Genomic DNA, 14,570 nt, shown 5'->3' with positions numbered 1-14,570 from the left:
ACAAGGAAAACATCCAGAATGTGTGTAAGGCTGGTGTTCCAGAAGCAGATTTCGGAAAATGTAGTGGAGATGAAACTGACCTGGCTCTGGAGTGTATGTAAATTGTTGAACATCATGTGAACGCCCAGCATTCGTGACAACATAGATACCAACAGATATAGGAGATGTGATAGCTGGATTTTGATATGGTGGGACTTTGACAATAAGATGATTCTAAAAGAAGCACAAAGTCAAATATTTAGAGCGTGCACAGTTATTTTTGCAGTTTACTGTGTAAAATCTGATGGTTTGGGTATGTCAAGAAAAAAAAGTTTAAGATGTAATATGGAAGATGTTTGACACGATAAAGCAAAATTACCTGCAATCAAATTGCTATGTCAGGCCATACAATACACAGCACTTTCAAAATGTGCAATCCTTATTGCATTAATTCTTTCTAAAATCTGACATATTCAAAACAGTCACTCAAAAATAACTTCTTTATTATGAATCTTTGTGTATCTAGGTCAACATTCTGCAGTTTTTTTCTAAATTAATGTCAGGCAACAATTGAGGACACAGATATCTGTGACCTGTGTAAATCTGCCTCTATTTTTACAGCGCTTGCTCATCCCACACAGTCAAATAATAAACAGAGCAGATGCTATGGCTTACCTGATGGAAAAACTCCATGTCAATGTCAGCCTCTGCCTTCCAGGACTTATCATCTGCTACAATCAAACAGCCAGAGGTTAAACAGTGCAAGAGCTAGCCAAAGCAACATGGAACGTTTTCACATGTAAAGATACCTGAAGCGTTCTCCTGAAATATGACCTTGGTTCCTTTCAGAAAGTTTTTTCCAATGATAAAGACTTCATTCCCCCCTTTAACCGAACAGCTGTGTAAACTCTTCTTGAGAATCTCAGGTGCTCCTGCAGGCTGGGCTATAAAAAAAATCAAGCCAATCGGAGGAAGACAGAGAAAGAGACTATTAGACAACCAGGTAACAATGTTCCTGTGCAGCAGACCGTGACTATATATTTAGTTTCCGCACATTACGTGTGGGCCAACACATCCATGTATCACCAGAAAAAAAGGTTAATTTTGTTTTGCATCCAAACAGGAATACCAGGAAAAGCAACTGGTATTATGTTAGTAATGCATAACCAGCAGTGCGTTTACCTAGAAAATTAGGCAAGTGCGTAATTCTTCCTGTTAAGGCTATGTTACATCTCTGTCGTAGGACATTTTCAGATACGTAGATTGTTTGCTTTGTTCCACAACAGGACTTCAATTATGACATTGTTGCATTTTATTTGTGGTTCATTTCACTTTCAGAAGGCAACATTTCAAAGTGCATTTAAATGTGTTTACCTGAGGCACCGTTTACACTGTCAGGTCTTAATGCCCGATTATGATTTGTTGCCTATATCGGATTTGTTTGCCTGTCTGTTTACACGTTGTTTTAATTGTGACCCATATCCAATGCATGCGTTTACACTTGCAATTTACAATTACACCATACAATTTACAATGTCATGCATGCATAAAGGCGGGTTCTAGCGTCTGTGCCACACTAGCCACGATGGAAGAAATTGTCTTGTATTTAGCTCTGCGAAATATGCGAAGTGTAGTATAAGCAGTGAATGGTGTAGTCCAGATTTACCCCCACGCAGTTTATGTATTACCTTAAATGTAATTACAATGTAATATCACTGTAATTAAAATGTAATGCAATGTAATAACAACGTAATGACATAGTAAATAAGTTTATAATTTTACATGTGTACTTTGTATATTTGCATTTATAAATATTATCTTGGATGTGACGACAAAATATTTACAATGTAATTACAATGTAACCACATTGATTGCACACACGTACAAACATGTTTATAAATCAAGAATAAAGTTTTGAATTACATATTACATGCATGTGAACTGTGCATATTGTAGTATATAACTATAAATACACACTGTACAAGAAATATATGAACACTTTTGTAAATCTTGGATTTAAATACAATGTAATTTCAATGTAATGACATAGTAATCCAGGATAAGTTTGTAATTACATATTGCATGTGTACTGTGTGCATGTATTTAAGCATAACACACAAATGCTGTACATGAAACATACAAAAACAAATTTAAAATACTATCATATATGTAATTAAACTGTTATAACAATGCAATTCCAATGTTATTACTTAGTAAGAATAATGTAATGACAATGTTATTACATCCAAAATAAAAGTTTGTAATTACATATGTACTGGGTATATTTACGTATGAATGCACAAATATTGTACATGAAATACACAAAGAAACATTTACGTTTACAATTATTATCTTGAATGTTATTACAATCTAATTACATTGTAATAACAATGTTATAAAAATGTAAATACAATGCTATAACACTTTTATAATAAAGTAATTACAATGTTAAAACAATGTAATACCAATGTAGTTACAATGTAATTACTTAGTAAATATAATGTAATGACAACGTAATTACATCCTAAATAAGTTTGTAATTACATATGTACTGCGTATATGTACATATAATACACAAACACTGTACATAAAATATACAAAGAAACATTTGTTTACAAATATTTTGAATGTAATTACAATGTAATAGCACTGTAATGACTTAGTAAATGCATTTGAAATTACATGTGTACTGTGTATATTTATGTATACAACTAAAAATAACCAAATAGTGTACATGCAATATATATATATATATATATATATATATATATATATATAAACAAACATTTGTAACGACAATATACTTACAATGCAATTACAATGTAACCACAGTAACTGCACATACGAGCAAACATGTTTAGAAATCAAGATTAAAGTTCGTAATTACCTATTACATGCATGTTTACTGTGCAAATTTAAGAATATAACTATAAATACACACTGTAAAAGAAATATACAAACACCTTTGTAAATCTTAGATGTAATTACAATGTAGTGACATATTAATCCAAGATAGGTTTGTAATTACATATTGCATGTGTACTGTGTATGTATTTAACCATAACACAAAAATACTGTACATGAAAAATACAACACATTTAAAATACTATCATATACGTAATTATAAAGTTATAACAATGTAATTATGACGTTAATACTTAGTAAGTATAATGTAATGACAATGTTATTACATCCAAAATACAAGTTTGAAATGATATATGTACTGGGTATAGTTACGTATAAATACACAAATACTGTACATGAAATATACAAAGAAACATTTACGTTTACAATTATTCTTGAATGTAATTACAATGCTATAACAAAATTATAATAAAGTCATAACAATGATATAACAATGTAATAATGTAATTACTTAGTAATTATAATGTAATGACAACGTAATTATGTCTAAAGTAAGTTTGTATTTACATATGTACAGTGTAAATTTACGTTCAAATACACAATTACTGTACATGAAGCATATAAAGAAACATTTACGTTTAGAATTATCTTGGATGTAACTACAACATATTTACAATGTAAATACAATGTAACCACAGTGATTGAACACACGTACAAATATGTTTATAAATCAAGATTAAAGTTTGTAATTACATATTGTATGCATGTTTACTGTGCAAATTTAGGATATAACTGTAAATACACACTACAAAAAAGTTTGTAATTACATATTTATTGGGTATATTTACGTATAAATACACAAATAATGTACGTGAAATATACAAACATTTACATTTACAACTATTATCTTGAATGTTATTACAATGTAATAGCAATGGAATAAACTTTATCATACAGTAATTACAATGTTATAACAATGTAATAACAATGTTATAGCAATGTAATTACAAAAGTGATTGCACACACGTACAAACATGTTTATAAATCAAGATTAAAGTTTGTAATTACATATTACATGCATGTGTACTGTGCAAATTTAAGTATATAACTATAAATACACACTGTACAAGAAATATACAAACACTTTTGTAAATCTTGGAAGTATTTACAATGTAATCCAATTACAGTATTTACATCCAAGATAAGAGTTTGTAAATACAAATTACATGTGTAATGTGTATATATGTATATAACTATAACACAAATACTGTACATGAAATATACAAAACACAATTTAAATACTATCATGGATGTAATTACAATGTTACAACAATGACTATACTGACTGTGAACATTACGACGTGTTTTCTTTGCCTTGCTGTGTTTGTCACTACTGAAAGCAGCAGCAGATAGTTCACCTCAGATATTGACAATAAAATAAACTGCTTGAAATTGAACTTTAGAACTGTGATTCAGGCAAACCAACACATGTCAGTGATACAGCATGTACATTTAATAATGTTAAAGAGGTTTAATATGTATTAATTAGGGTATAAACCTTACAAATTAGTTGGAGTGCAGTAAGTGCACTATTCTGTGCTTCTGAATGGCTGTATTTGAATTTCTGTCATGTTTCGCCTTGTGCTAACAGCAAAAATTACTTATCACTTCGCTGCAAATCTCATCCGTACAGTGTTGTTAGGACACGGGGCTACAATGTAACCTGCTCACTTAGGCCCCGTTTACACTAGTGCGTTTTAGTTTTAAAACGGCGTTTTAGAATGAAAACGATCCGCGTCCACACTCGCGTTTTACCCAGCGTTTCTGAACTGCTCTCCGTCCACACCAAAACGCTGAAAATGCACATCACGTGACCACACACACACACTCAGGCAAGCGCTGATGAGAGCTCTGCTAGTCGGACTTCTCATCAAGCATCTCCCGCTGGATCTAATCTCACTATATTTATTAATCGGGATATTTCATTCATCTTGTTGTCTTTATCTAACGACATATTCCCTGACTTTGGTCACTGGAATCTATTACTTGTTCTCAGGTAACGTGTTTTGGCTGAGCGCAAAGATAAGTTAATGATTAATGTAACCACGTACATTCTGTATATTAAATGATCGCCAGCCTTTATTTCCTATAATGTATAAACTTATTGTAAGTTATACTTTTATAATGGCCATTATCGATTATTAAAACTGATATTCAGCAAAAGAGAGGGTATGTTTCGTATTTTCACTGAAATTGAAAGGAGGCAGTTGTTATGGGCTCCGTTTTCTTATAAATATCTACACAGTGAAGATGACGCTCATAAATGCAGCACGACGCCTCAACATTTCTGCTGTCTGTTAAGTTGTTAATATTAAAATGAAAATAGGCAGTTCCTTATATCATGTTTACATTTTATTGTTGAGAAAGTGAAACAACGTAGCCAGGATGATGTGAATGAAGTTATAAAGTACACGGTTCCCTTTGAAGATTTACCCGTGTCCTCGGTATAGTCTGTTTTCCATATCAAACTGAGAAGAAGAGACTGCAGCCATGATCAAACTTGCGAAGTCTTAACTTACACGAAGAAGATGCAGGACTGAACTGTGTGAGTTAGGCTACTTAATATTCAGGAAAAGCCCCAATCAGAGAGGCGAATGTCTGCAGCCCCGCCTCCGTTTTCAGATGTCTCCGTTTTTGCTCATCCACACTGAGACGGAGCAGCAGCGTTTCAGAATGAAAACGGCCTCTCCAGCGTTTTCGAAACGCTCCGTTTTCGGCGCTCGAGAACTCCGGCGTAGTGTGGACGGATGGCGTAACCGTAGCAAAACTTTATGCGTTTTCAAACAAAAACGCATTAGTGTAAACAGGGCCTTAATGTTCATGTTCGTCAGGGCTGGAGTGGGATTCCTTTTCACACCTGGAATTTCAAGCCTTTGACCGGCCCACCTCAGTTCACGACTGACTATATTAAAATAACGTCATTTCCAATTCAGTTTCTAACAACACTACCACATCTTTTTTAAGGACTCAGCTGCTTTACAACTTCAAATGTTTTTCATAAATATGAGAAGATTAAAGGGTAGCTAAATCTCCAACACTATTATTTAAAACATCACAATGTCCTTTCCTGCAATATCGGAATATATATTTTGTGTAAAAGTTTCTATAGATATCCAGTCCTTTGTAACGGTGGTCACACAAAAAAAATAAAAATAAAAGATGTACACCTACATAAGTAACCCAAACAGTATTATATTTCTTAACACTGAAATAAATAAAAAATTAAAAAAGACTCAGGTGAGGTTCGAACTCGGGTTGGCAGCGCCGTACGCAGCACGCTGACCACTGGATTACAATGGCGCTGTTATGCTGGTGTGTTTGGAATAAAAAATAAGTATTGCACTTTCACCTGCAAGACTCTTTTAATCACAGTATTACTTTCTATTGATGGCTTAATCTTTTTTAATATTTCTGATCGAGTTATGTCAGATTTTTTAATATAGTGAATTGTTTGATTTTCATTGAGCATTTCATTAATATTAATTATTCTAATTCTTATATTCACTAAGGTGCTGCTGTTTGGGGTTGAATGATAGTTACGTTATCATTACCTGCGGGCTGCATTTTGCTCACGGGACTGGAAGAAAATAAATAAAATGAGCGGAGCTGAGGCAAAACAACGAATAAAAAGAGTGAGGCTAAGGTCAAATAAATAAATAAATGAAAAAAAGTGCGACTGCTGAGAGTGCAAGCAGCTAGGGACACCGGCCCTCGCGGCCAAAAAAATGGAGCGGCCCACCGGGAATTCTCACAGTCCTCCCGATTAGCCAATCCGGGCCTGATGTTCGCAATATTTATTTGCTAATTAATAAGCACCTCATGTGGAACTCTGAATCTGCGTCTCATTTCGGAGTCTGCTACTGTCCACCGAAGGTCGCATTTCGGTCACGGATGCGTACTTTGTGAGCCTTCATGATTGTATGAATAAAATATGCTGTTTTCCCCCAAAGTAATTTGGGGTGCTTAAATATAATGGGCCAAAGTGGCATTGGGCAGGTTAAAAAAACCAAAACAAAACATGTAACGCACTTTTTAAAAGCAGAAAATCTGACTCCAGCATTGTTTTTCAGATTAGATCTGTTCACTTAGCATGTTTCTTATATATCTGCAAACACATCATGGTGTTTTATGCTTGAGAAGAGTCAAAGATGTGCATACAGCACCTTTAAAAGTTAAAGTAAAATTACTCCAGTATTAACTTCAGTTTTCAGTGTTCAACACCACACTGTAGGTCTGATATTAATTGAATTTAGAGACAGAATGAAAAGCTTTTAAATAACATGCCAAATGTATGAAAATAATAATACAAATGTACATTCTTTCCTTGTTATTGCAAATTAATTTTCTATGGTCCCTTCCAGTAAGCTTCAGATGGTGTCAGTAGAACTTTAGTAATCATCCTGGACAGTGGTGTAGTCGGGGCTATACGCACATATACACCGTATGCCTAGTTTTTTTTCACAAGCTGTTTGGGTATGACAACTTCTGATGCTCAATAATTGTGTATACCCTAAGCAGGGCCGGAGTGGGACACCTTTTCAGCTCTGGAGTTTCAAGCCTCAGACCGGCCCACCTCAGTTCACGACTGACTATATTAAAATAAGTAAATAAATAAATATTTCCAAATCAGTTTCTAATGACACTATCACGTCTTTTTTTTTTTTTTGAGAAAACAGCTGCTTTAGAACTTCAAATGTTCAACAATCCTAACAGTATTATATGTCTTATCAATAAAAATGAAAACACTAAATTACTCTAACGAGGATCGAACCCGGGTCCGCGGCGTCTTAACCTAACGTACTATCCGCTCGACCACAACATCTGTTTTATGGATGATGACACAACTGAGTTCATCCTTAAAATAGACCAAAAGAGAAGAGTTGCGGTATAATAATGAATAAAAAGGCTGTGGTCAAGTAAATAAATAAATTTAAAAAGTGTGATTGCTGAGAGCAACAGAATCTGGAGCCCTGGAATCACTAGCCCTCGCGGCCAAAAAACGGACCGGCCCACCGGGAATTCTCCCGGTCCTCCCAATTAGCCAATCCGGGCCTGACCCTAATTATACTCACTTGTTTAGCTGATAAGGCTTCCCTAATTTGTGTCCTCTTTAACTGTGTACCAAATGTTTTTAACTCGCACCTTAATTTGTTGCAATTTGAGCATTTTTGTTTCAACAGCGCTATTCCCCACCCCCTGACGACCGCAGAAGCAGTAAAAAAAAAAACATTTCAGAAGAGTTTTTTCGAAGACATCGACAAGTCATCTGAATGATGTCTCGCTGAAACATTCAGGTTCAATTATAAAACAGCATGGGCATCGCTTTAGCCACCTATATTTCTATTCAGCCCCCCTAAATCTTTTGCGATTACCTCATGAAATGTACAATAAATTAGTAGCCTCAGTCCCCTTTAAAGCCAATCTCTGGGTCTGCTGGGGGCACTATTAGCCAAGCATAAATCATTGAACAGGATTAGACTTTTAGCATCTCGCTTTAAAATAAACAAATTTGTTGAAATATTTTTCCTTTTTTTAATGGATAGTTCACCCCAAAAAAATTAAAATCGTCATCATTTACTCAACCTTGTTCCAAACCAGTTTGTCTTTTCTTATTCTGTTAAAGCTGGAAACCCTTAACCATTGACTTCCATAGTGTTTGTTTTTTCTTCTGTGGAAGTCAATAGTTACAGGTAACTTATGTTGAATAAATATACAGTTGAAGTCAGAAATATTAGCCCCCTTTTGATTTTTATTTTCTTTTTTAAATATTTCCCAAATGATTTTTAACAGAGCAAGGAAATTTTCACAGTATGTCTGATAATATTTTTTTCTTCTGGAGAAAGTCTAATTTGTTTTATTTCAGCTAGAATAAAAGCAGTGATTAATTTTTTAAAAAACATTTTTAGGACAAAATTATTAGTCCCTTTCAGCTATTTTTTTTTCCGAGTCTACAGAACAAACCATCGTTATACAATCACTTATTACCCTAACCTGCCTAGTTCATCTTATTAACCTAGTTAAGCCTTTTAATGTCACTTTAAGCTGTATAGAAGTGTCTTGAAAAAATATCTAGTAAAATATTATTTACTGTCATCATGGAAAAGATAAAATAAATCAGTTATTAGAAATGAGTTATTAAAACTATTATGCTTGGAAATGTGCTGAAACAATCTTCCCAGAACAGAACAGAAATTGGGGAAAAAATAAACAGGGGCGCTAATAATTCAGGGGGGCTAATAATTCTGACTTCAACTGTATATTGCTAATGAATCAAAGAAACATTGACTTCGCTCATTTTTTTTGCCCACTTTTAAAATTTGGGTTGGGTAGTACACCATCTTTTTCTTTTAGGAATACACGACTGATCCTGGAATGTTCTCCCTATTGTCTAGCACGGAAATACATTTAAAAACAAAGCCGTACAATTCATCACAGACCTAGTAGCCCTGTTCGGTAAGCACCTGATGTTCTGCCTTAGACTCTCCCTCTCCTCTTTTTTTTTCGGCTCTATGGCCTTAATAATATAAACATTCATTATCCCCTTCTCTAATCCCTACCTCTCCTATGTGATGAGAGCACCAGCTGGGCTCGCCAGCAGGGAGATGCTATGAATAACCCAAAGCCACTCACTGCACAGTATGGGAGACGACGAGGTCTGTAACGTGAGCGCAGAGCCATCGGGGCGTGGGATGTTGACTCGAAACACCAGTCTGGCACGGGTGCTCTTCTTCTTAGACCCGGCCACCCCGATACGGGCCTCCACATCGGCATTCCTGAGCTTCAGGATCCCCACACAGTCCACACTGCAGAGACACCTACTGTCAATATGAATACATCCAACAACCCTGATGGATTTCTAGCCTGAAATGTAGGTTTGGGTAAGGTTTACATACGGTAAAGTCATGTTGCTGCTGGGATCCATTGGCACTTCGATGACTGTGGTGCCTTCGATGTCCACTTCCCTGCAGGCGGTTGTGTTTCGGCCGGTGACTCTGCAAGCCTGGTAGAACCCGTGAGGCTTCACACGTCCGGCATCATTGCCCACAAAGATCTGCATGACCACTGACTCCTTCACACCCTCAAGCTGAGAGGATGGAGAAAATGTGTGGTTATCAGAGTAACATTCATCCATCCAAACATCAATAGTAAGCAGTGAGATCCACAACATAAAAACAGGAGTACTTCACAAAGGCATAAATAGCTGAAATATTTAGCTTTTCTATAATGCAACATCCAAGAGTTGTGCCATATCAACTACTGTAAATGTAATGCAAATTAACAAAAACAGAGGAAACCTATGTATACACTCACCGGCCACTTTATTAGGTACAGCTGTCTAACTGCTCGTTAATGCAAATTTCTAATCAGCCAATCACATGGCAGCAACTCAGTGTATTTAGACATGTAGACATGGTCAAGATGAATGGGGAAGAAAGGTGACAGACTGGTCTGAGTATTTCAGAAACTGATGTTCGATTCGACTTTTAGAGATCTGGGTAGATCTTGGTGTCTTTAGCGAACAGGTGAAAAGATTATTGACACCAGAGGGGGAGTAGATAGAGGAAAAAAAGAAGAGCTGAGCATTGAGGAACCCCATGAGACAGGGAGGCAGGGGAAGAGACATGATCCCCAATACTGATGCTGAACGTCCGTCAGATAGGACCTAAACCACTCAACCGCCAGCCCTTTAATGCCCACCCCAAAAATGTGTCAAATATGTCTTACACAAATATGTGTAAGAACATGTATTTGGTCACTTAAACAGCGTGATAATTGTGATTTATTTCAGTGGATCAGCAAGAGCGGTCACGGGAAAGCAGAACTGAATTTAGCAGCTGATCTGGAAACTGGAAATCCACTGGGAAAGTTTAACAATTTTAGTTTCAGGATCCAAAAGAAAGAAAGATAAAAACTGAAAATTCTTTTGCTGTAAAAAAGCGTTCTTTTGGTTTTGTTTGTGTGACCCACCTTGATAGTAGGGAAGCCCTGCTGTGTTTGGTCTTTGACTGACCCTCGGCTGCCTTCAGTCAGGTAACGCGCTCTGTGCTGGGTCTCAGGCTGCACCACGATCTTCAGTTCTTTCCCTTCACCTTTCTGAGGATACTGACAAGACAGTACCCCACCTTTGAGAGCAGACACTTGTGGTCCATCAGAGCTAGGAAACAATGAATGCTAGTGAAAATCACATTAAAAACCTGTCAAAATATCACCAAAAAATGAAAATCCTGTCATTTTGTACTCATTTTCACCGAAACCCTAGGAATACGCAAGTGTCAACTTTTTGCCACTTTTGCACCACATGAAATGAGAACGATTTTAGTGTTAGGAACACATTTTGAGGATACTTAAGCCCTTTTTGTCAGGATTCTGCCTCTGCTGTTGCAATCACCAGCGACCTCTAACCACCAGAGTTCGCTAAAGAACCTTCTAACTCGTACAAACAACAAATTTGCCAGTTTATGGACTACAACTTCATACATGCACGTCGCCCACACACACCTGCTTCCTCATTTAGACTGATTACACTCGCACCATCTGAGGATTGTCAAAGACTGATTACACACACTATTTAAGCAGCACACACACTCGCGCACATTGCCGAGTCTTGTTAATCTGTAAAGTGACATTACAACGCGTTTCCTAGTCTTGTTTTCCTGTGTTCTGACCTTAGCCTTGTTAGCCTTTTTGTCTTAGTCTGCCGCCTGCCTTACGACCTCTCGCCTGTTACTCGACTACGATTCTGGACAGCCTCTATACATCTGTTTGCACCTGTGTTGACCAAACCTGCTTGTGAATCCTACTCAGTTGTCTCTGTCACTCCCCGTGGTTACAACTTCAGTCTTGGTAATTCAAGACATTGTCCTAGTCCTGTCTTGTCTTGTATGTTGTGCTCGGCTCGAGTTTTCTCAGGTCGAGCACTCTTATGACAGACGATAGCGCCTGCTGTAGTTATTCCAATTGTGTTATTTGTTTTATATTTATCTTCAGGAAATCACTGAAGGCATATATTATGTTATCACAATGATCTAATGTGGCAATAAGATCGTAATACTGTTCATTTAACACAGTGGCCATATTCATCAATGTAAACACACCAAAAACAACATTAACATTATAGCAGACACTGCAAAAAGCTCATTTCCAGCCACTAGACATTACTGACAGGGTAATTGAGTGTCATCGAGTGTCAGAATTCCATGGAACTGCCATACAAAAGTTATGATTATGGATTATAGATCGCAAAATTTAGGGCTTTTTATTTTTGCGTTTTAAAAAGCATGACGGTAACCTGAACGCAGTTATAAATGTATTAAAACATGTGCTTGTTTGTTGTAAAAATACGTAATGACTAAAAAATATTAATTTGTGGATCTCCTTACTTCCGGGTGCAGATGTGGCTGGTGAATTCTGGGAAATTTTCGTACCCCTTGGTTTTTAGTGTAGTCCTGAAAAATCTTCATTCAAAGGGCTATTCACCCCTTCCGCTTAGCCCTACGCGTTCAAGCTAAAGAGAATTGGGACACCCCTACCCCTTCATGTGAACGCGCAAAACAAGGGGTCCTTAGGGCTAAGGGGTAGAATTGGGATTGGGTCTTAATCGTAAGCTTGGCAAACGGTTTTGGAGAATATGATGTTGCACATTAGTGACAATCCCTCCCTCATTAGTATAGACCGCCCTGAGAGAGAAGCAGCTCTCTGCCATTAGTTTTTGCACCATACCTGCCGAAAGATGATGTCAGCAACTAAGGATGCTTTCACACCTGCCTTATTTAGTTAGATTGAATCGCACTAGAGTTCGTTTTTCCTTTTGGCGCAGTTCATTTGGGCAGGTTTAGAATGCAGCAATCGTACTCGAGTGTGCACCAAAAGCGGACCAAATAAGCGTACCGAGACCACCTCCTCAAGCAGGTCTCGGTATGCTTATTTGGTCCGCTTTTGGTGCGCATTCGAGTACACTTTCAAACGAACCCTGGAGCAGTTTGTGGTGAGAATATGATCCGTACTAATACAGGTCCAATTGCAAAAAGTACTGTGCCTTTTGGACTAATCCAGCTGCCGTAGGCCGATGCGCTGTGCATTATGGGATATGGAGGAAAATATTTATTGATAGCGCTTTACCAACAAAGGGAGAGAGAGAGAGAGAGAGAGAGAGGGGAAAACATTACATGATGGATCGTTGGTAATATTTCCGCAAGATGACCATGTCGCAGTTTAGCTAAATTAATTCACGCCTCCTCCTGAAGTGACGAGCGATGCATTAAAACCGTGTTTTCCAGCCGCGGCCACGCTTCATTCTCGAAATGTATAGTTTGTCTAAAGCAGGGATACAATCAGTCAGCGCAGTCGTCCCTCCAGAGTAAAATGACATTTTGTGTCTGCCAGTTTTGTTTACCTGCGGGTGTTCACTGGCATTTTCCCGCACGTGAATTCTGACCAATCAATAAGCAGTTTAGGAAATATTTTCAACAACATCTGGCCAATGAGAGACTTGGATTTTGTCATATGAATGCATTTTGGTTTGTTTCAACTGGTTCGGACCAAAGCCAGCAGTGTGGTGTGAAAACGACCCAAAGACGGCAGAAAATGCAACAATGTATCATTTAATACCCTTGGTGTGGACCAAATGAAGTGAACTACAGATGTGAAAGCACCCTAAGAGGCATAACAAAAGTTGAGTTTTAAGATGCACAAATGAACACCGTAGTCTCCAAAAATTACCTTCTTGTGGGACACTTCTATTGACACTTTTCATTATTCACAGAGATAATATCAATCCTGTTTTGAAACTGCCACTATGCTGACACAATTTCAAATGAGCTCAATCTCATTTGAATTTAAAGCAACAGTCAAAAAAAATGGCACAGTTCAGATTAATGCCTAAAAGGAGCAGTTACGAAAAGATCTGTAGGGCATTTTGAGCTGAAACTTCATATGTACACTCTTGAAACATCAGAGACTTCTTTTTACAACATGGTACTCAATGGCTCACCTTGCTTTGGAACAGGTCTTGCTGTCTGGGCCGAGTTGTGAGAGCACAAAGTGCGGGCCTTTGGCACTGTCTGCATCAAAGACATCCATGCTGGCCTCTTCCGCAGAAACCGGCTTCGGCCCAGGCTTCTGTCGCGGGGTACATTTGCGGGCCTTGCGGGGCACTTCAGTGTTGTCGTTGTAGGAACTAGAGCTCACAATGCTGAAGTTAGACACTGAGTTTTCAATCCAGATGCTGCTGCTTTGCTCCGAGTCGAGAAGCAGATCATCCTGGCAGGACATGTGGCTGTCATCGAACAGGTCTTCGGGTGGAGGCGAGATGTTGAGGACAGGCCGTTTGGAGGGGGTCATCTGGGTCTGCTGGACACCTTTATCTCGACCAGAGGGTTTGTTTTCCACAGCCTCCGATTTCCTTCGACTGCTGACATCTCCTGATGAGCCGCTGTCGTGTACGGTGCTTCGATCTGACGCTGAGGTGGGAAAAGCACTGCGAGGACTTCCAGAGCTCATAGCAGAAGAGGCGGACGAGGCATCTGTAGTGCGTACAATCAGACAGTCAATAAAGGCATCGGTATCAACGCGAGTCCCAGTAAAATCAAGACATTTATCATCATTTCTTATTGACTGTCTTATTGGTAATACTTTACTTGAAGGGGGGTGTTCATAAGACTGTCATA

The 14,570-nt window shown here is 37.6% G+C and overlaps 2 protein-coding genes across 16 annotated transcripts in view; one reads left to right on the top strand and one right to left on the bottom strand.

The window, feature by feature from the left end:
- znf143a (zinc finger protein 143a) overlaps positions 1-14,570 on the top strand; it is a 705,859-nt gene that overhangs the window by 507,401 nt on the left and 183,888 nt on the right. The window lies entirely within an intron of this gene.
- nfat5b (nuclear factor of activated T cells 5b) overlaps positions 1-14,570 on the bottom strand; it is a 102,315-nt gene that overhangs the window by 9,539 nt on the left and 78,206 nt on the right. For 10 of the 15 annotated variants that reach the window (XR_015496452.1, XR_015496453.1, XR_015496454.1 and 7 more), the window contains 7 exons: positions 13,895-14,426; positions 10,873-11,059; positions 9,798-9,988; positions 9,535-9,707; positions 789-923; positions 655-710; positions 81-213 (listed from right to left, as the gene is read on the bottom strand). Coding sequence is in view for 7 of the 15 variants with exons in the window: in XM_087262149.1 (XP_087118275.1) it covers positions 81-213; positions 655-710; positions 789-923; positions 9,535-9,707; positions 9,798-9,988; positions 10,873-11,059; positions 13,895-14,426 (1,407 nt within the window). In the remaining 8 variants the exon portion in view is untranslated. The remainder of the gene's footprint in view (positions 1-80; positions 214-654; positions 711-788; positions 924-9,534; positions 9,708-9,797; positions 9,989-10,872; positions 11,060-13,894; positions 14,427-14,570) is intronic. The other 5 variants (XR_015496457.1, XR_015496458.1, XR_015496459.1 and 2 more) reach the window with 1 other exon arrangement.

Source organism: Danio rerio, chromosome 7, assembly GCF_052040795.2.
Source record: "Danio rerio strain M-AB ecotype USA chromosome 7, GRCz13ab, whole genome shotgun sequence".
NCBI classification, from domain to species: Eukaryota; Metazoa; Chordata; class Actinopteri; order Cypriniformes; family Danionidae; genus Danio; species Danio rerio.
This window is presented reverse-complemented; position numbering and strand designations above follow the sequence as displayed.